Below are 22,108 nucleotides of genomic sequence, written 5' to 3' on the forward strand. Positions count from 1 at the left end.
TTATTGCCCCCCAATGATCTGGACTCCGGTTGATGATTTTGTCCACAATTCCAGTCGTTTTGCAACAATTTCGGTTGACCGTTTGCCTTCACACTTATTTGACTCCGATTGTAACGACTCCGGTTGCAGTCCGGGACTGGAGATACAATCAAGTTGTGATTTCCGTGATGATCAGTCGCCGGCGAGAGACACAGAAGCAAATCAAAGACTTACCCGATTCTACTGGCGGTCGTCGATTCCTTCAGAAGGTCCAACCTGGCCTCACCGAGCTTCTCAGGGACGAGGACCGTCGGCTTAGCATCGAGCCTGGCCGCGGAGAGCACGACGACGAGTTTTGGCGCGGCGATGGCGAGAGCCGGTGTCGTGGGCGACCTACTGGAGGGATGGAGGGAGGGAGAGAGAGATCTGACATCGTCTGGAGACTTCTCTCTCTAAGTGAGAAAGAAGGAGAGAGCAAAAAAGTCCCAACAAAAAATAAAAAGAATAAAAAAAGAATTAATTGGGTATTAGAGAAATAATCCCTTAGAGTGTTTTGGGTAAATGGGGTTAAAAAAATGTTAGTGGAGCAAGTGGGCAATTTGGTGCCTAAAATTGGGTAAATGATCATTTTCGCTTTATGTTAATCACTCACCATTTAGAGAGTACGACTTCAAACTTATTGCGTCAAAATAGTATTTCCTACCGATCTATGTCATTCTTCGCTCACGTTCTTAAAAAGCAAGTCTTTTCAATATACTTTAACATCATAATATGTCTATAAATGGAGAAGTGCGTTTAAATTTAACTTTGCTTGTTTTCTCCAACATAAGTTTCATTTGCGTTTTAATAATAAAAGTAAGAACAAGAATATGCTATTTCAACTGTTAGTATTCAACATATTTAGCGAGAAACTAATCAGGTGTCTCGTCGATCAATTTGTTGATTTTACTGCATATAACTGTTACTTTATTTTGTTCTAACAGCATCTTTAGCAATGCTAGCTATTTTTGAGTTAAATTTTAGCCAAAATAGCTAAAAATTCATTTTGGCTAGCCATTTTAGAAATACGTTTGCATCAGTGCTCTCTATTTTAGCTAGTTTTGAATTTATATTATTTTTTAATTAAAGATTAAATAGTTTAAATGTATTTATAAATTAAATAAAATAACTCAAAATGAATGTTTTAAATTATAGAGAACGAAATCTCGCTATCTATATTTAGGAGCGAGATAGCTAAAAGTTATAATAAAAAGCCACTTAAAGTATCTTTAGCAATGCTAGCTATTTTTGAGTTAAATTTTTAGGTAAAGTAGCTAAAAAGTCATTTTAGAAATACGTCTGCATCAGTGCTCTCCATTCTAGCTAGACTTGAATTTATATTATTTTTTAAATAAAGATTAAATAGTTTAAATATATTTATATGTTATAAAATAACTCAATAGGAATGTTTTAAATTATAGAGAGCCTCACCTCGCTCTCTATATTTAGGAGCGAGATAGATAAAAGTTATAATAAAGAGCCACTTAGGAGTCTAGTGCGGCATCTAAAATATATAAAAAGCTAAACATGCTCTCCAAAATAGCTAAGGAGCAAAAATAGAGAGTCTGCTAAAGATACTCTTAGGAGTCTGGTGCAGCTGCTAAAATAGATAAAAAACTAAACATGTTCTCCAAAATAGCCAAGGAGCCAAAATAGAGAGTTTGCTAAAAATGCTCTAACCTTCTTAGTTGTTGATTTTACTGCGTGTAACTGTTACTTTATTTTGATCTAATCTTCTTAGTTTCATTAGAGATTGTATATAAGTATATAACAACCTACCATTTTAATCACATTCCATTAAGAGCATCTCCAATAGCTTCCCTTTTAAAATTAAAATTAAAATCTCCATATAATTTCTCTATTATAGGGAAGCAAAAATTAAAATCTCCAAAAAAAATTCTCCTCCAACTCCAACTAGGACTGCACACAGATTGGGTTAGATCGGTTTTGATTCCAAACCGTCTCTATGCCAAAGTGAGCGGTTTAGGCATTTTGGAAAACCGGTCATAAAAAAAAAAAAAGCTCAATCCAACCCAATCCAATCCAATTAAAGATGGTTTGGTTTAGTCTGTTAGGCAGTTTTCACCTATATAATATTAACATGCTATTTATGAAAAAATTCATAGTAAAAATTCAATCTCAAGAATTGAAATTATGTTGAATTATCTAAATTTAAAATTTAATAATTAAAATCTAAAACACATAGTCCAAAACTAAAACCTAAATTAAATTCAAAGTGATTCACTTATTTAATGACTTAGCCATCAATACTAGCTTAGATTCAAAGTGATTCACTTATTTAACGACTTGCTTAATATGATAGTATTAAAGGTCAAATAATCAGAGATTGAGAGATCAGAGATGTGATATAAAAGGATAAAAAAAATTGTTGCGATTATATATTAAGGTTTTAGGCCTTTGGGCCTTAAATTCAATATGATAGTATATCATTTTAGAATAAAGTTATAACTGGAGATTTATTAGAACAAACTGGACAAATGAATATATATATTTATTATGTGTGTGTGTGTATATATATATATAAACTTTTTCTCTTATATTTCAAACATACCAGTCGTTCGGGTTCTGCGGTTTAAGTACAAGAGAAACCAAACAAACTCAGTTCATAAATGGTTTGGTTCGGTATTGAACCGATTTTCAATTTTTAAAGTTAAAAAACCTTAACCAAACCATATTTATTGGTCGGTTTTGGTAGGTTTGTACCATGTTTTGCACACCCATAACTCCAACAGATTCTCTATTTTAGAGATTCTATAATTCTTTTCTAAATCCTTCACTAAAATTTTACAGATTGCTGTAAATATAGGAAATTTTGTTATCTCTCTCATAACTATCTCTATTTTAGGGATAATTATAGGGAATCTATTTGGAGCAAAACAGCTGAAATTTTCCCTAAAATGAAGAAAAATCAAGATATGAGAAAGCTGTTAGAGTTGCTCTAAGTCAATTAATTAATCTCCAACATAAAATATAATTCAGTATCTCTTTTTTTCGGTAATTACATAATTAAATATCCATAATCGACAGCGTCAAAAAAGAAAAAAGAATCGAGACGAGTATGTGTCATAGAGTGGATTCAAATTTGCTCACAATTTTTATTTTGTGGTGACATCACCACTCAATTAAAACTTGTCACGTCATGTAGAATTAATTTAATACTTAAAATTTATTTGTTTAATAAAATATTATAATTAACTATAATTATGTTTTATAACACATAGTAGTTTCATATTGGGTGGTGTTAGCTCAGTGGTTAGAACATCCATTACCTAATGATGAAGTCATGAGTTCGAGTTACCATGAGAATAACAGTGAAAAAAATATTGAGCGGTGTGTAACCACAAAAAAAATGAGTGATGAGCAGATTTGAAGCCTCGCATAGTCATGCGTAAAGCGTTGAACATGAAATTCAAACGGCGGCCCCCACTGTCCTTTTCTCGTTGCCCACTAACCACGTGGTGCTCGAAGATAGAGAAGAGAAACATTAACGATCAAACACTCTCTCTCTAACCCGCGTTTTGACTCCCCCCTCACCAAAAAAAAAAAAAAAAAAAACCAGACCTTTGCTTTTTTTTTTTTTTTTTCCATTAATCACTGCCTAACCCAATTCGCCAAATCCAATCGCGACGGTGGTGGTGGTCTCGTCCTTTCTCTCCTCCTCTTTCTTATTCTTCTTCTCCTTCTCCTTCTCCTCCTCCTTTTTTCCCATACCACACAATCAAAAGTCGTCTTCTTCCTTTTTAACCCAAGACCCAAATGCTCTGTCACATCCCCACCCAGTTCTACTACTAGTCCGTTTCGCCATGTGTGCTGTAGCCACTTCGCCATAATTGCCCCAAACCCCCTAGGGTTTTCTTCTCTCAATTCGGATTCACTTCGATTTCTCACCTTATGGACCTTCAGCAAATTCAGGTCTACAAGCCGGCTATCGGCGAGCACGCGGAGCGGCAGCCACGGGCGGCGGCGGACGGCGCGGCGGAGCTGAGGAGCGTCGATCAATGCGAATCCATCCGGCACCTCGACGATTCTCAGCTCCTCGTCGGAGCTTCGGAGGCGGTTGCGCGTAAGGAGGTTCATATGGCTGACGTGGCGGTGGTCAAAGAGGGGAAGAGTAGCGTAGTGGGGAGAAAGAGGCGGGGTCGGCCGCCGGGTGGGCAGGGGAGACCCAAAACGACGCCGTTGAGGAAGAAGAACGATGAGGAGGATGTTTGCTTTATTTGCTTCGATGGTGGGAGCTTAGTGCTTTGTGATCGGAGGTGAGAATTGCTGTTTACTTGGTCAGGCTTAGTCAATTTTGAGTCCAATTTGAGCTTCAATTTACTTCTTTCATTTCCGGCAATCAGATTGATAGTTGAGCTCTGTATTTCAATTTCCTATCCTAATGTGGCAATAATGAACAATTGCATTGCTTTTAATTCCATGTTTCTCTGTGGTTGCTACTTGTTAGGGGATGTCCTAAGGCGTACCACCCCTCCTGCATCAAGCGGGACGAGGCCTTTTTCAAATCAAAGGCCAAATGGAATTGCGGTAAGTGGCTTTGGAGTTATAGCTTGTTCATTCGTCTTGTTATCTGACAAAGAAGAGGCTTATTCACGAATTTGTGTTTCGGCTCTTATGCATTTCAGGTTGGCATATATGTAGCAGCTGCCAGAAGGCCTCCCATTATATGTGCTATACTTGTACATATTCATTGTGCAAGGGATGTATTAAAGATGCTGATTACCAATGCGTACGAGGAAACAAAGGATTTTGTGGAACATGTATGCGAACTATAATGCTAATTGAAAATGTGCAAGGGAATAAGGAAGCGGTATGCTGGAATATGTTTCGTCCTTTATACTTTATACTTTATTTAAGCCGGTCATGTAGTTTTTTCTAAGCGTGAGGATTCTCAGTTCTGTTGCATTTGGAGATGGTTTGGATCGATTAAGAGCAGAAAATTGTTTTAAATGGATAATGTTTTAAGTTCTTTTTTCCTTTCTTCCTTTTTTTCCGGCTCCTTGCCCCATTAAATGCATGCTCAATTACTGCTACAATTAAAGAGGCACATTTATGCCTTTTGGCGTTTGTTTAGGAGACAAAAAGCTTGATACTAGTTTATTTGCTTTCCATCCGGTTGTGCAACTTTTATCTTTTCCTTTCTGATGCAATGTGCAGGCTCAAGTGGATTTTGATGACAAAAGCAGCTGGGAGTATCTCTTCAAGGTGTACTGGATACTTCTGAAAGGGCAACTATCATTAACTCTGGATGAGCTCATTAAAGCTAAAAATCCATGGAAAGGAGCTGCTGCTGTTGTGGCTTGTAAGGGAGGAGCTTCGGGTGAAGTTCATATTGGTCATAAAACAAATGATTCAGGTTCTCTCAACTCTTGTCTGGACCTAGAAGCAGCAAATTCCTGTGGATCTCATAAAAAGCCTAGAATTGGTGACGGAGGGACGTCTTTAGCTGAAGGCACAAATTGGGCATCGAAGGAGCTCTTGGAGTTTGTTGCTCATATGAAAAATGGTGATGTATCCGTGTTATCTCAGTTTGATGTCCAGGCACTTTTGCTGGAGTACATAAAGAAAAATAATCTTCGCGACCCTCACCGAAAATGCCAAATTATTTGTGATCTGAGGCTCAGAAATCTGTTTGGGAAAGAATGTGTTGGTCACTTTGAAATGTTGAAGCTTCTTGAATATCACTACCTTATAAAGGAAAGTTCCGCGTCAGTGAAAAGTATTGGTGCTGGAGTTGTTAATGGTGTTGCTACCGAGATGGAGATTGATGGGAATTATGACAATCAAATGATGATGTGTAGTGATAAGAAGCGTAAAACACGTAAAAGGACTGATGAGAGAGTACCACCTACTAACCCAGATGCATATGCAGCTATTGATGTTCATAATATTAATTTGATCTACTTGCGGCGCAATTTGCTTGAGAATCTACTTGACGATGTTGATAAATTTCATGAAAGGGTTGTTGGTTCAATTGTGCGAATAAGAATTTCTAGTAGTGATCAAAAGCATGATACATATAGGCTTGTGCAAGTTATAGGTATGAGACAACCACTGCTCCAAGTTGTTTCTTATACTACACTATAAACTTTGCAAATTTACATTGTTGACATTTTCTGTGCAGGGACCAACAAGGTTGCTGAAGGCTATAAAATTGGCACTCGAACAACTGATATGAAGCTTGAAATCTCAAACTTAGACAAGAAAGAGGTCTTACCAATTGATCAGATCTCTGATCAGGAATTCTCCCAGGTACTGAACTTTCCGCCTACTTCTCTGCCTCCCCATGTTCCTTTCTTTTGCATATACTGAATTTAAACAAATGCTTTAAGAAATTCAAGTTTGAAAAAGATTTTTGGGCACTGCAACATGCACGCTCTTTTCTTCTTGATTAAAGCATACTAGTCTTGTCATGTTTAAGTTTTTTGCTGGGTCACTAGAGGCTGCTTGATGGGATGTTGCCTGTAATTTCATATTCAATCCTTTTTTTCCCCTCTCTTTTCAGTTGTGTTATTTTTATCCTATGCAGGATGAATGCAAACGGTTACATCAGAGTATAATATGTGGGCTGATCAAACGATTTACTGTGGTAGGTTTGCTTATTAGGTTCACTGATATGTTATGTTCAAGATATCTGCAACTTCTCTGACAAATGAGTTTTGCCTGGTTGCAGGGTGAGATTCAGGATAAAGCAATGGCACTTAGAGCATTTAGAGTAAATGATGTAAGTTCCATTGACTAAAAGAAAGGGGATCTGTGTTTTCATAGGAAGGATTCTAGACTAATTATCTTTCTTTTATGACCGTCCAGTTTAAGCATATGTATTACTTATTTGACCATGGTCTTCCTCTTTGATCTAGGAGCTGGCAGCTGAGGTTTTACGGCTTAGGCACCTTCGTGATCGTGCAAGTGAAAAAGGACGTAGAAAGGAATATCCTTTTTCTCCAGTGTCTTGCTTTTAGTGTTTCATGATATTGCTTGCACTTTGTTGATTATTCCAATTGCACTCTCTGCTTATAACACTAACATGTTACTATAAATGAGAGGTTTATGTGTCCTGTATTCTTAATATTGCATGTGGTATGGTTTGGTGAATTTTATTGGGTATTCCTTGACCATAGTGTACGCTGAGGGAGCTTGTGGAGAAATTACAGCTTCTGGACTCGCCGGAGGAACGTCATCGCAGACTGCGCGAAATTCCTGAAATACACATTGATCCTAAGATGGATCCAAGTTATGTGTCTGAAGACAACACTGGAGAATTAGACAAGAAACAAGGTCCCTACCATTCATTTCGTAGACATTGATTACTTATCCTTTTTCTTTTCAAAATGATGCCTTCTTTTGGAAATGTTAATTGAGGATAATTTTGCTGATGTGTATGCAGATGGCAAGGTCAAAACAAGGAGATCCGTCTTTGGTAGAAAGGGAAGGGAATCTTTCTCTCCACGAAGGGAAGGTGGTATTTCAAATAATAGTGGAAGCAAGGCACAGAACAATCAAGTTAGAGAAGCATTGGGTATAAATGGATTGAATACAACAGCCAACCAGGCTAATCATTCTGGTTTGGTTCGTTGTGGTAGGAATAATGAGTCAGCGGTCGAATCTAATATATCTTCTGAGGTTGCATCAGAAAATTCATCAATGTCCTTTTCTGCAGTGATGAAGGCAAACCTACCTGTTGAGAGTTTTGAGATGGAGAAGATTTGGCACTACCAGGACCCCGCTGGAAAAGTTCAAGGACCATTTGCTATGGTACAGTTGTGCAAATGGGGTACAACTGGATTCTTCCCTCCAGATCATCGAATATGGAGGATAAATGAGAATCAGGATGACTCCATCCTTTTCACTGATGCATTGAAGGGGCAGTACTGTAAAAAACCATTGTTGCCACAGGACAGCAACATACAGTCTGAGGGATTGAAAGTTGCCTTGGATGGAAGAAACAATGTCTTGGATGGTGGATGGAACAAGAGTATGAATGCAACTCCGATAGATGGTAGAAAGGTTGAAGAGAGCTGGAACACAAAGCAACATGGTCAAAGCTTGCAGAATGGTGGTAATACTGAAGTTGTAAGGAGCAATACACCTGCAGATGCTGTCAATTCCAATGAGAAACAAACTGGAATCCATAATAGTGGTAATACTGAAGTTGTAAGGAGCAGTACACCTGCAGATGCTGTCAATTCCAATGAGAAACAAACTGGAATCCATAATAATGGCAATACTGAAGTTCTAAGGAGCAGTACACCTGCAGATGCTGTCAATTCTAATGAGAAGCAAACTGGAATCCATTTACAAGGATGTGAGTCAGTGAAGGTTGATATTTCTTTGACCAATCAGCCCCAAGAGTGTAGTTCACTAACTTCGCCTGTGTTGTCTGTGAAACCATATGAAACCCTGTCGCACCAAGAAGGGGAGGGTACAACTGAAAACGACTCTCATCAGAAGAATGGAACTGTGGATTGGCAACAGACTACTCGGGATCAAATGAATAATGAACAAGGTAATGAGAACCGATCTGATAGTGAGGGTCAGTCCGTGCAGTCTTCTGCACAAAACTGGACACACCCACCTGCAAGTAGTCCTTCAAATGGCTGTGATTTTACCTCTGACTTTGTTCCTGTGGCTAAAACATTTGAGACATCAGAACAAGATGAGAAGGGACGTGATTTTCCCAGTCTCGCTCCAAAACCAAGCAATGGAGACTTGCGAGGTCAGGCTTCTGAAAATAATCAGTCTCTGTCTTCAAATCTTCCTGTTCAGGATGGAGGACATAGCTGGAGTGGTTCTAATTTAGTTGGTGGTGGGGAACAACTTCACAAAGTAACTGGTGATTGGGGTGGGTATTCCCCAACCCCAGCCAAACCTTCTGTTGAGGAATGGGACTCCAGTCTTGTGTCTGCATCTTCTCTTAAACCAAGCGAGATGCCCAGTGATTACGTTGCCGCTCCTGTTTCAGTGAGTGGACAGCTGACTGAACCCATCCCTTCCCATCCTACCTCTATTGCATCTAGTTGGCAGGAAATTCTTACTGAAACCAATGAGTTTTGCACTTTAGCTGCTGATGAGTCAGTTTCAGATCTTCTGGCTGAAGTTGAAGCTATGGAGTCCCTGTGTGGCTTGGCTACCCCAACATCGACCATGAATTGTGGAGGGGAATTTACAGAGGGTTCAAAAAACGATAGCATCAGTTCTGAAGAGGGATTCAGCCCGGCACCTGAACCTGGAAAAGGTGATGCTTTAAGCTCGACATGCGATTTACAGTTGTCCGAAGCAATGGTGACAGATGAACCACTTGGGGCACGTCAGGCAAGCATTCTTGATCTACAACAAAGGTCTGGTGTGCATTCTTCCACAAGCCCTGAATTGCACGGAGACAGAAAGCCTAGTGATGTTTCAGTTAATGAACTGGAGGCAAATGCTTCAGTTGATCGATTGGAGGCAAATGTTTCAGTTGATCAATTGGAGGCAAATGTTTCAGTTGACCAAATGGAGGCAGGTGAGATCCCAACGACTGCTCCATCCAAGGAATGTTGGGACATGTCTAGTACAGACAATCCATGGAAAGCTAGGTTAGAAAGCAGAAAAACCAGTTTGGAAGCAGTTCAGGGAAATATAAATGCGAATTGGGGAGGATCAGACCCTGGAGGCACAAATGTGCTTGATCTACAGCAGAATTCGGGGGTACATTCATCCACAAGCACAGAAGTGCGGAGAAAGCCTAGTAATGTTTCAGTTAATCAACTGGAGGCAAATGTTTCAGTTAACCAATTGGAGCCAGGTGAAATCCAGATCACCGCACCATCCAAGGAAAGTTGGGACATGTCTACTGCAGACAATCCTTGGAAACCTAGGTTAGAAAGCAGAGAAACCAGTTGCGAAGCAGTTCAGGGAAATGTAAACGCTGGCTGGGGAGGAGACCGAGGAAGTACAAATATGGGTTGGAGAGGACCAGACCCGGGAAGTGCAAATGTGGGTTGGAGAGGAGGTCAGGGAACAATACAGGGAAACACAGGTGCTTCTGCCGGAGGGATGTGGGAAGGCCAGTCAAGATACGGAGGAGACAAATCCTCTGGTCCAAGAGGCCGGGGTTTTCCAAGTAGGGATAATATAGGTTTTGGTAAGGGTAGGTTTGTAGGGAACAGGCAGGCATTATATGGTAATGGGAATGGAGGAGGTTCATTCAGGCCGCCTCCTCGAGGCCAGCGGGTTTGTAAATATCATGAAAGTGGGTATTGCAAGAAGGGAGCATCGTGTAGTTACTTGCACCCATGATTTTGAGTTTTGAGTCCCCCACAGCAATTAGAAACATTAATTCAGTAATCACTGCTCATTAGGAGGATTTGTTGATGCCAATTCTGTAAGTGAACATGTATAAGTAGCCGTCAAGTGGCTCAGTGCATAATAATTTTTTCAGATAGCTTAGCATTTTTAATGACTCAGTACCCATGGTGGGGGTACGTATTCGATGTTTGTTCTATCTTGGCCGATTAATGGTGTCCAGAATGGACGTTTTCCACTCAGCATTCCTTAATTTCCTTGTGTTTTCTCCTCGGACGAGTCTTGAATTCATTTTTACTGAGGTTTTTGATTCGAAGTTGGAAGAGATTGCTGTGGTTACTAGGCTTGAAGTTCTGCAATCCTAGTTCATTTGGCAAGGTTGCTTGTATGCATTTTTTTTTTTATGCTAATACACGTTTATAAGCTTTACCATCAAAATTGCCATTCACATTTAAAAGCATCTCTGTCGAAAGTTTTCTTTCAATGACTTACCACAGTGAAGATTACCAAATTATCAGAATAATTACGATGATAATCAAATGACTAAACAAAGAATCTACAATGACAAGGCAAAGTTAATATTCGATCATGATTTTATTTATTTTTATTTTTATCAACAATATTTAAAAATTAAAAATTCTCTTACACCACCACCTGTCATAAGTCATATATTCAAATATCAATGACTCAAAGCATAAATCATCTCAGATAACTGCTCTAATTGCTTTGAACTCATTCAATAATTATATCTTGAAGACAAGTTAACAGAAAGAAAAAAAAAAAAAGGATTAAATGAAACTTACATCATTTATCAATGGTTTTTGTGATGAAAAAATAATAAACAAAAAAGAATCAAATTAGCTCTTCCAAGTTGCCATATGTCCAAGTAAGGGAGAAACTTAAACCTGCGCGCTTATTAAAACAGGAAAGAAATTCTCTCCGGTCCGAACGAGAATTTCAAAAGAACTTGAACCTCGAAAATTCAAATCAACATTGCCAATTTCTTCAGCGTTTCAGAGTCCCCAGACGATCACAGAACTCGTATGAATTGAAATTCCGACTCATGTCCACGACGACGTCGTTCTTAACGCCGACGCAGCGGTACGGCGCCGGAGCTTTGTTCGCTTTCGCTCTCCACCAGGCTCAGATCCACCAGACTCGCCCCTTGGGGTTGCTTACTCACGAAGACTCAACCGCCGCCGACCGAGCCAGTAGCTGCAGCAGTTCCGACTCCGTCTCCGATGACCCGTTGCTTTGGGTCAATGAAAACTCCGGCCTCCTTCCACCCGTGTTTAGGTACATCTTTCATTCTTCATTTCTGTTTTGTTTTAGTATTTTTGCTGAGGATCGTTGCGAATTTTGTGACTAAATTGATATGTTTGAGGGATTCGAATTATGGAATTGTGATCAACCTAGGCCATATTTTTCTCGAAACTTTTCGCTGAAATTTAGTGTTGAAAATTGTTGTGGATAGGTTTCTAGAGATTGATCCTGCAGCATGGTCCGGACTTCAAGAAACTGCTGCTGCTTCTCCGGCTAGCAATCATGTTGGAGCAGTGAGTCTATTTGTTCCCTCATTTTGATTAGCATTCCATTTTCTTTCTTGTTATGTGCTTAGTAGTATAGTTCGATTTATTTTTTCGTAGTTCTTGAGGTTGCTGGCAGAAGAAGGTGATGGCAAAAATGCTTCGGAAAATTCAGATCAAGAACTTGCTTTGTCAAGAGCTGTTGATGCTATGGCGCGTAGCATGGAACAGGATTCCGAGTCTTCTAAGTCTAAGAGGGAAAAACATATTGAATACGAACATGAATGCCGTGAGAAATTATCCACACCGGAGGTGAAGCAAAATGCTGAAGCAGTGGATGCGCCTTTGGAAAATTCGCAGGACAAAAGTGTCACAGCCGAGGTGCAACAGATCGTTCAAGCAGCGGAGGTGCCTTTGGAAAATCAGCGAGAGATTCGTGGTACTATGGTTAATGTTAAAGAGACAGTTGATAACTCCAAGAGTGACATTGATGAGCAACCTGTTGTGGAGGCAAGAATGCTCAGTAATGAGAGGAAAATTACAGTTCTGTATGAGATTCTTTCTGCTTGTCTGGCTGATAGGCGTGAAGACAACAAAAAGTCTACCCGTCGGAGAAAGGGTTATGATGCTCGGCATCGTGTAGCTTTGCGCTTACTAGCAACTTGGCTTGATGTCAAGTGGATACAAATGGTATCTATGCTCAACCGATGAGTAACCTCTTATTTATTCCAATTGTGCTAAGGTAGAAACATGCCTAAATTTGTTAAGTATCTGAGGTATATTGTGAATATGAAAAGATATCTCCTCAATTTCACTCTATGAAAAGATCAATGACTATCTTACATGAGAGCAGAAATTTTCAGTTTCATTTCTGTGGTCATGATTTATAGTTCCTTTTTTCTTCCAAAAATTTTCTTTGCAGGAAGCTATTGAGACAATGGTTGCTTGCTCTGCAATGGCTTTATTGAAAAATGAAGAAGAAAAAGAAGAAACTCAGTCACCAAAAAGCAAATGGGCTAAATGGAAGCGTCGTGGTATCGTGGGTGCAGCTGCAGTAACTGGAGGAGTGCTGCTGACAGTAACTGGTGGTATGAGAAGCCTAAAGTTGGTTCGTTTACTGTTAGTACAATGTTAAATTCCTACTGCATTTTTCTCAGCTTTAGGGGTTATGGTTCTCATCTTTACTATCCCACAGGATTAGCTGCCCCAGCAATTGCCGCAGGACTTGGTGCCCTAGCTCCAACACTGGGCACTATCATCCCAGTAATTGGAGCAACTGGTTTTGCTGCAGCCGCAACTGCTGCTGGTTCTGTTGCTGGTTCCATTGTTGTTGCTGCATCATTTGGAGGTGAATAGGTGCTTAGATTTTTGTACATTTGGATGGGGGATTATTTTAGAATCATCTGTCTTTCTGTAGAAAGGATATATCTTTCTGATTTATTTAGATTTTTCCTATATATATTAGATTATGTTTCTTCCACAAACTGCTGATACGTTGGCATTGTGTTTGTGTCAACTAATTTATGGATTACTTTTCACTCTCTGTCGAACCTAGCTGCTGGAGCTGGACTGACAGGGTTCAAAATGGCTAGAAGAACAGGAGGTGTTGATGAATTTGAGTTCAAAGCTATTGGAGAAAATCACAACCAAGGCGTGAGTTTTTTATTTTGTACCTCCATTTTTTTTTTTTGCTGAATATTTTTCTGTCACAGGGGTCTCTCCCCCCCCCCCCCCCCTCCATTTGTGTGTGTACTAATTATTTATTTTACTCAAAATATCTGTCAGAGACTAGCAGTTGAGATCTTGGTCTCAGGATTTGTTTTCGATGTGGAAGATTTTGTGAGGCCTTGGGAGGGACAGAATGGAAATTTGGAAAGGTACAAAAGTTACTCGATAAATGTTCAAAAAGCTGACATTACATCTCATGTGATCCATTAATTCCATTTAGCCATCATGATTTCACTTCAGTATTGATTAAGTTCCAGAGAAGTAGTTGAGAGAGAAAAAAAATCCCTTTCACCTATTTCCCTCTACTTTCTATGCACTTCAAGAAGAAGGAAAGCAAAGACATTACCCTCCAACAGAATGGTTGAACACCCCTTCCCCTCTTTTCCTAATCGTACACTGATGGGCTTATATATGTTTCAAGTACTTGATGGGTGTTTCTGATTTTACTACACAATCATGTTATTTTTATGAGATCTTCCTTATGTGCTAAAGGATATAATATCTTTAATGTCTGCTTCATTTTGCATGTTACAGCCTATGCATTAAGGCATTATCATAAGGATATCTTTATTTTTAATGAGCTTAACAAATGTACAGGTATGCTGTGCTCTGGGAGTCTAAGAATCTAATTGCAGTGAGCACTGCCATTCAGGACTGGCTTACTTCAAGTAATTAGTTTGGATCCCATGGCTTCCATTGTTATTTAGCATTTGGTCCAGATGATAAATTCTCCAAAGTATTGACATTGTGAATGCTTGGTTTAGGTATTGCAATGGGTTTGATGAAGCAAGGTGCAATGATGACTGTGTTAAGCACTCTTTTAACTGCACTGGCTTGGCCAGCAACATTACTGGCTGCTACTGATTTTATAGATAGCAAATGGTCAATTGCTGTAGACAGGTCCTTTTCTGCCTTAAATATAGTTGTTAAATGCGAAGAGTTGGTCAGTTGGACTCTCTTTTAAGTATTTTTTTTACTTGTATTGCCATCTTTTTTCACTCCTGTGTCTTATGTAAGCGGCAACCTGAATTTGGGTTCATGTGGAATTTCCAAAAGCTATGGTCATGAAATTTGTTACTGGATATATTTGCTGTGCTAGAATTCAGGATATCATAAGTCTGTAGGGAAGCACTTTCTGATGAACTTTCATAAGAAAACATTCAGATTTTATCTTCTTTTGCGAGTATGACTAGAGTAGAATCTTGTATATTTTCCAGGTCAGATAAAGCAGGAAAGCTGCTTGCTGATGTTTTATTAAAAGGATCTCATGGTAACAGGTACTCATCATCGCTTCAAAATTCCGTTATTTCAGCACTTCAGCAACTTCTGAAAAAGCAATCAAAGTAATTTTTATTTTGGTTCTCCATGAATTTCAGGCCTGTTACACTTGTGGGTTTCTCACTTGGAGCACGAACAATATTCAAGTGTCTTCAGTGTTTGGCTGAGACCGAACATGATGGTAAGTGTAATAATTTCTAATTACTCTTGTTATGGATTAATAATCGTAATGCATTTCTCAATATTGGCAGCTGAACTTGTTGAAAGAGTTGTTCTACTTGGGGCACCCATCTCTATTAAGGGTGAGAACTGGGAAGCTGCTAGAAAGGTGATTGGAAAATTGTTTCTTTTTCTCAGTACTGCACACTGCAGACATATGTATTTATTCATTTGCATTTATCCTTCTTAATGTTTTTTTTTTGTTGTCCAATTTTTCTTTACCATCTACTTTTATATGCAGATGGTGGCTGGAAGATTTGTGAATGCTTACTCTACAAATGACTGGATGCTTGGGATTGCTTTCCGCGCTAGGTATGCACAATGAGTAATTGATTTGGTAGAGCCTTTATTCAGACCTGAAGTGCATGTTATAGATATGAATAGAGGCTCTATTATGTTAAGTGTTTGTTTATTGCAGCTGTATTATGCTGAGAGTTTGTTTCTGAATGATTTCCTTTATGTCAACTAATGACCACTAATGAACAGTCTACTTAGTCGAGGATTAGCTGGACTCCAACCGATTGATGTTCAAGGAATTGAGAATGTAAGTTCTCTCTCACTTCTCTATCTTATAATCCTAAGGCCACTCAATGAATCCTTGTTAAGATCCTATTTTTTGAACAAATTAAATGGAAAACTCAACTTCCAGAGGAGGATATCGACTGATTTGGTTGGTTGAGGGGCGATATCTAGTGTTCACCAACCTTAATTCTACCGTGGTTTTGCAGGTTGATGTTTCTGATGTCATTGATGCTCATTCCACCTATCTTTGGGCCACACAGCAGATCCTGGACATGCTTGAATTGGAGTCGTATTATCCTGTTTTTAAGAGCACTATTTGCATACAATAATACAGTTATCTACAACAAGTCCGGTCTATTCATGGAGTCATCTTTTTCATGGAAGTAACTGCTTCAGTGGTTTTCTTTCCAGTTAGTTTTAGCATTTCCATTGGGGAACACAGCTGGATTGAGTTTTATCTTACTGAAAGAGAACCAAAAAGGGTGAAAATTTGTGTACATATGTGACGTTGTAGTTCTGAAACCTTTCAACTTCATGTGAATAAGTCAAAAATCTAAAACTCCAAGCATCTTGGTACGTGTTACTGCTAGGTTAACCACATTTTTTCCACGTCTGGAAATTATTTGGTTGGAAAGTCTATGATGATCTTGACGTGTGTTTAAGCTTTCTTTACTACCAGTAGCAGCACCTAGGGTCGGTCCTGAAAATTAAGAGGCCTAGTGCAAAAATTTAAATGATACCTTATTAATCACGATCTTCTCATTAACTAAGAAAAAATGTTTGGTACAAATAGAAGAAAAAAATAGCGGACGCCTAAAAACATCAACAAGGAAGGAAAAATAGAGAAAAAAAAGAAAGTCAAGAAACATAACAGAAGATCGAAGAAGAAAGTAGAGAGGCCTTAGGAATGATAAATTTTAAATACACACCCCAAACTTTTTAATACACATCCCTACTATTTTATATTTCAAATCAGATTTTATAGGTAGGTTTTTTTTTTTGAACCAAATCATTCATTCATCTCAAGCCAGAATGGCACGGATACATACCTTCCCTTGTCAACTCTAGGGCAAGTTTAGGACGTGGTATGCTAGCACCACCCATTAGACAACCAGTACTCACTTATTCAGCGAGCCTATGAACTATGAACATACATAGTAAATAGGCACAAAAACAAAACAAAAGTGCATAGGTCCCTAAAAATATAGGGTATAACTTAGAAAGAAAAATCTATCTAATTTGGAGTCCAAATAGCCCAATAGTAGCCCTAGGACCAACACTTAGCCCAAAAGACAAAGTGAAGGTCCGGGCTTATAAACCGCAGCCTTATAGGATATGCAACCAAGGCCCAACAGTGAAGCCCAGCCCATCATCTCTCCACAGCGCAGAGCCTTCGAGCCTCACGACGCCATCGCTGCCCGATGCAAGCACCGGCCGACGCGAGAGCTTTCCGACTTCCTCGCCGTCCGACACCATCGCTTCCGATCTCGCACCCAACCCAGAAGCGAGGTACGATCTACTCCACAGTTCGACCACTCGAAACTCGGCACGGGCCGCACAACGCCGTCGTCTGGAGAGAAACCTAACCGACTTCTTCAGGAGCAAAAACCAGCTGCCTCCTCGTCATGAACCTCCAACCCCAAGCTGCCTCGATCTGAATAGGTACAGCTACCACCATCAAAACCTTAAGCAAAGACCCCATAGGGCTAGACCATGTGTCGCCCGTCCGGCAGCATCCCCACGACGTCAGGGAGACGCTGGAGAGCCACCCGACGAGTCTGGAGATGCCTTCGCCGCCGCAAAGCTTTAGGGCATTTAGATTTTTAACTTTGATTTGAGAGAGATTGATGAGAGAATTTTATAGGTAGGTTAAATAACCAAAACAGACATCTATGTATAAGAAGAAAAATAATAATAATCAATATCTTTCTTATATTATTCGATAATTATAAATACAATGAATTTCTATACATGACATCCTCATTTAAAATAAGAATAAAGTTATAAACCATCTAATTTAAATTTTCATTAAATAAATTGTAATTAAATGGTGTGAGAGACCATATAATTTAGAATTTCGAAATCAATGACATTAAATATTTTTAAAACATATCGCTTTACTCCCACTTTTTAGTTCTTTTTTTCTTTTCTTAAAGTTATGATTAATCAATTCATTATCTAATATAAAACATCACATGTATAAAACTTTGTAATTGTTAATTTGTTTAACCATCTAATGGCTAAGCACCCATGGGTTTTGAACCCAAGACCAATCAAGCCTAACAATTTAAGGTAAAGTGGCCAACTGAACTAAACAACAATTCAATAACTTTCAACATTCTTGACCTATATATTTATCTAAAGCCATTACAAAATTGAATTCAGAGATCTTTGAAAACCGGAGGCCTTGTACGGCTGCTCCATTTGAACACCCCCAGGGCTGCTCCTGGCAGCACCGCACCAACACCTTCATAGGTGGTCCTAACACTTGGAAACGAATTCAAGTTTCACAAGCCAAATAAAATGATTTTTTTTTTGGTGACAGCTTTGGTGACAGCCAAACTTATAATCGACAGTTTCATCACATTTGGGCCTCCTAACAACTTTCCAGTCATATTTCACCACTCTTAGTTGCAAACAAAATAAATTAATAATCGATAGTTTCATCAAACGAACCACTTGGTGTGATAAGGTTGGTTAAGCTGTCTAGCATGGAACCCTCATGTCTAGCAATCCAGTCCTAACTTCCACCAGTTGTGGCCAGCAAGTTTGAGGGGCCTTTGAATTTGTGCGCTTGCTGCGGGAGATTAGTCCGATTTTGCTGATACACTAGCGAAACTCAGTCTTAATACTAGGTTTGCTACCTCACACTCGATCAAAAAGAAAAATTTGCGCCTCCTAACGTCAAAAAAGAAAAAAGTTAACGCTAAAATTTTGAGAGGTAAAAAAAATTTAGAAGCAAAAAATTACAGTCCCCACTTGTTACCTTGGTAACCAAGTGTGACGCAGGCCGAGCAAAAGGGGCTTCTACACAATTACAAAATGAGAGAGCACCACCAGTAGACGCCATGAATACAAACAGAGACGACGGCAAGAATCCGATAAAAATGTCAAAGAAGGGTAAATCATGCAAAGGCACCCTTTACTATTCCTCCGCCCTCCAATCCAAAGCCAAGAATCCTCGCTGCATCGGCATCCCCCGCACCCTTCCTCAAGGTACACATCTTTCCCCTCACCTCCCTTCTCTTTTGTTCTTCGCTCGATTCTGTTGAATCAATAAGTATACAAATTTGTGTTCTGATCAATTGCGGGGGGAGGGTTGGGTTATCAATTTTGGGGTTTCGGGGTGTTAATTCTGATCTGTATTGGCTTCATTTTAGCGTATGGTTATGAATTTGGCTTAAAAGTCGGACCATTTGTTCAAACAATTTGAGCTCAAAGGTTAAAGGGTCGAGCTTGTAATCAGGTCTTTGAGATTGGTCTTCGATGATAATCGAGCTTAGAAAAAGCCCAATTGATCATCATCTTTGAGCTGCTGTCGGTAAAGGATTGATCTTTGCCGGTTTTGTTACTAGTTTTGAGAACCCCACATTTTTTTTTTCATTGTGATTCTAGTTTAGCCTAGGAAAACACCGAGTGTTCAACCGCTCATTTTTTTGGCTTTTCGTATAAAGGATTAATCTTTGGAATTTTGATTTGAGAACCACATCTTTTTCCTTGGGGCTTTTGTTTTTTACCGGTGGAAATTCTTTTATTGAAGTTGTGTGGTACTACATACTAATATGTAGATTATGGTGACCAGTGCCTAACTCAATAGTTGAAGAATCGAAGGCCGATGCTTCTAAAGATGAGCGACATCTTAAAGATTTTTATTATGCCTGTGCCGGGTACTCGGTCTACTTGGATCAAATTGGAAAAGAGTCTTCCGGTGATAAGCGAACGGCAAAAGAATTGCCTGTTTGTGTTGGCCTGGAGGTTTAATCTCTCTCTCTCTCTCTCTCTCTCTCTCATTTTTACACACGCACGTACTCACAGAGCAAAACATTTTATCATATGCTAATATGGGATGGGAGCAGGGTATTGACTTGAATTTATTGCACAAATGCATTGAGCTTTTCAGTTCAGCTTCATTTCATCAAATAGTTAATTGGATTGACTTGTTAGTTTCACTGGTTTAAGATTTCATTCTGAGATCATCTTATATGAGATCTCAATAAACTGAATAATAATGAACTATGAGTCACAGATGTTTTGACTCGTCAACTTTTGGTGCATTTTGGAGTTGAATTCATGTGTGTTTTCCAAATCCAGGAAGTAATATGGGTCAAGTGGCAAGTTGAATATCTGGGCGCATTAAATTTCTTAGCTCTATTCTTGTTACTCTTTCTGCCCACCTTAATTTGTGTCATTTTCTCACTGAGCCAAGCATTCTGACTGAAATGAGTCACCTGCAGTTTTTGGTTGGCAAAAAAGCTCATACTAGTGCACCTGCGGTCGCTCCTACTGCGGCTCATGCTCTCAACAAAGACGGTAAGGAAAAGAATTTTGTTGACCTGTCTGTTTTCTGATGTCTTTCCCTTTCTAGGTATTCCTTATAGCGATTTGCCTTCACACTGAACTAAGCTTAGTTCTGCTAGTTACTAGTATAAATTCAAGAGGTGTTCAGAATTTCAGATTGGTTAAGATGCAGGATCTATAATATTTGGTTTCTAGAATTCGGTTATAGTTGTGTCCTGAGTTTAGTGTGGTTTTGAAGTTAAGTAGTCATTTCCGCCCATCTAATCATCCCTTGTGATTTTGTTTTGATCTTCTAGATGCTCGCGAAGTCCGTCAACCTCAGAGACCTAAACCCATTCAATCTGCAGGGAGTGATTTCTTGACCAGGCAAGCATATAATTCGAGTATTCAACTCATTAAGTATTGGTCTCTCCGAAACTATATACCTGATGTGTAAGGGTTATCTGGCATTTCCTGATATTGTCAATAATTGTGTAGGTTTTCAAGAAATGCAGATCTTGTCGCATCAGGGGTTTGGAAGAACATGGGTAAAGTTGGGAACTACATGAAAGAAAGTGTTTCTGATATTTTGTACCCCTACAGAGGGCGACCAAAGTAAGATGTCTTCCCGAAATATCAGATGAATGAGTATAAAGTACTCAAGAAGCAGGCGTCGACTTTGTTCCTATCTATGCTTGGTCAAGATTTTAATTGGAGCAATAGGAATGTTAGTGTAGCTGCTAGACTGGAGGGACTTTATTTATTGCAACTGTTTGAAAAATAATTGAGGACGATTGTTATTCGTCTGGCTGTGGAGAGGATGGGTAACAAGAGGGGTCTCTGATGTATTATTATCCAAATTTTGTTCTATTTGCTGCTATTGTTATTGAAGAAAAAATATGTTGCCAGAAAAACGAAGTGTGTGATCGGAAATTAAATGGTTATAATAACTATCCTTGTCACAGTCTTTAATCTTTTATTTAAGTTACTTGATGTGATTCATCATCGAAGGACTGATGACTTTCCACTGTCCAGTAGCTATTGATATGGGGGTGAGGTTGATTACTTCCTTTAATTATGCATCAGGAAAAATGGCATAGGTTCATAATATATAATCATCAAAATTCTTTGTGATTAATTATCCAAACACCAACAGACTCGGCGATATCTAGATGCATCTAATTAAATCTTAATAAATTCACCAAACGCAGCATCCTATATATGAACATTCTTTCATCAGTTCATATATATGCGTCTGCCTTCCTCATCACTAGTGAATGTTCTTCTCTCTCTTTTTTAGCATGATACCTTTCCAGTTCTGCTCAAAGATGGGTAAATATATATGAAGTGGAACTTCATGGTGATAAAGTAAAGGTAAGCGTAGTCGATGATGTTTGATTGATCCCTAGAAACTTATCAAAACTTAAGAGCTTGCGTGGCCGTGGTGTTATCACTGTTATGGGACTAGACTTCAAGATTAGCTCTAGCGCTAGAGCTATAGCTCTGTCAAGCAGTTGCTTCTCAAGTATCACCAAGAAGTGCAACAACCTCTCTCTGACAACACTATCTGCTTTGTGGGTAAGGGAATGACATCGAAACTTCATTCTTATCAGCAGTATCTGCTTGATCATAGATGTAAGACAGGTGTTGACATTGGTCATTTGGCTACTAGGGTTCTGAAGAAACCGATATTGGAGAAAAGCAGCCTGGTGGAGTTGGCTATCGAGCCACTAGCAACGTTAGGGGGAAGTGGATCGTCGACTTCTCAGGAACCGAACTGGGATGCTATAGTTTTCTCAGATGAGGAGATCAAGTATGCAATTTATGATGTCTATACTTCTTATATATGTTATTGGACACAAGCTCTTGGGGATGCTTTAACAAGTTTGTCCACCACATTATGATAAAATAAAGAGGAGCTTACGTTGCTATTTGTGAAATAAGATTCTGTTTTTGGTTAGATGCTCCTCAAGTTTGTTTCTTGCATAGTTGCACTTCTCTTCTTTTAGTTCTGT

General features: G+C 39.1%; 3 protein-coding genes across 4 annotated transcripts; all 3 read left to right on the forward strand.

The window, feature by feature from the left end:
• Positions 1 to 3,636: 3,636 nt before the first annotated feature.
• On the forward strand, positions 3,637 to 10,580 carry LOC112186673 (zinc finger CCCH domain-containing protein 44). Of its 2 annotated transcripts, none has more exons than XM_024325172.2 (10): positions 3,637 to 4,295; positions 4,487 to 4,566; positions 4,665 to 4,849; positions 5,197 to 6,079; positions 6,164 to 6,291; positions 6,569 to 6,628; positions 6,713 to 6,763; positions 6,900 to 6,970; positions 7,166 to 7,335; positions 7,427 to 10,580. In XM_024325172.2, exons 1-10 carry the CDS (start codon positions 3,931 to 3,933, stop codon positions 10,315 to 10,317), a joined length of 4,884 nt encoding a protein of 1,627 aa, XP_024180940.1. In that variant the 5' UTR covers positions 3,637 to 3,930; the 3' UTR covers positions 10,318 to 10,580. The 2 variants fall into 2 exon arrangements, with proteins under 2 accessions (XP_024180940.1, XP_024180941.1); XM_024325173.2 differs by having other exon boundaries at positions 7,166 to 7,317.
• Positions 10,581 to 11,215: 635 nt separating this feature from the next.
• Positions 11,216 to 16,164, forward strand: LOC112186675 (transmembrane and coiled-coil domain-containing protein 4). The gene is made up of 15 exons (XM_024325174.2): positions 11,216 to 11,619; positions 11,798 to 11,879; positions 11,970 to 12,539; positions 12,772 to 12,937; positions 13,045 to 13,197; positions 13,405 to 13,502; positions 13,635 to 13,726; positions 14,175 to 14,245; positions 14,342 to 14,477; positions 14,795 to 14,854; positions 14,954 to 15,036; positions 15,107 to 15,183; positions 15,316 to 15,386; positions 15,561 to 15,618; positions 15,803 to 16,164. The coding sequence occupies exons 1-15, from the start codon at positions 11,387 to 11,389 to the stop codon at positions 15,923 to 15,925; spliced, it is 2,073 nt and encodes a 690-aa protein (XP_024180942.1). The 5' UTR covers positions 11,216 to 11,386; the 3' UTR covers positions 15,926 to 16,164.
• A 2,469-nt stretch (positions 16,165 to 18,633) lies between these two features.
• LOC112184210 lies at positions 18,634 to 21,057 on the forward strand. Its single transcript, XM_024322479.2, has 5 exons — positions 18,634 to 18,812; positions 19,399 to 19,571; positions 20,051 to 20,126; positions 20,411 to 20,480; positions 20,592 to 21,057. Exons 1-5 carry the CDS (start codon positions 18,665 to 18,667, stop codon positions 20,710 to 20,712), a joined length of 588 nt encoding a protein of 195 aa, XP_024178247.1. The 5' UTR covers positions 18,634 to 18,664; the 3' UTR covers positions 20,713 to 21,057.
• The last annotated feature ends 1,051 nt before the right edge of the window (positions 21,058 to 22,108 follow it).

This window comes from Rosa chinensis, chromosome 2 (assembly GCF_002994745.2).
Source record: "Rosa chinensis cultivar Old Blush chromosome 2, RchiOBHm-V2, whole genome shotgun sequence".
NCBI lineage: Eukaryota > Viridiplantae > Streptophyta > Magnoliopsida > Rosales > Rosaceae > Rosa > Rosa chinensis.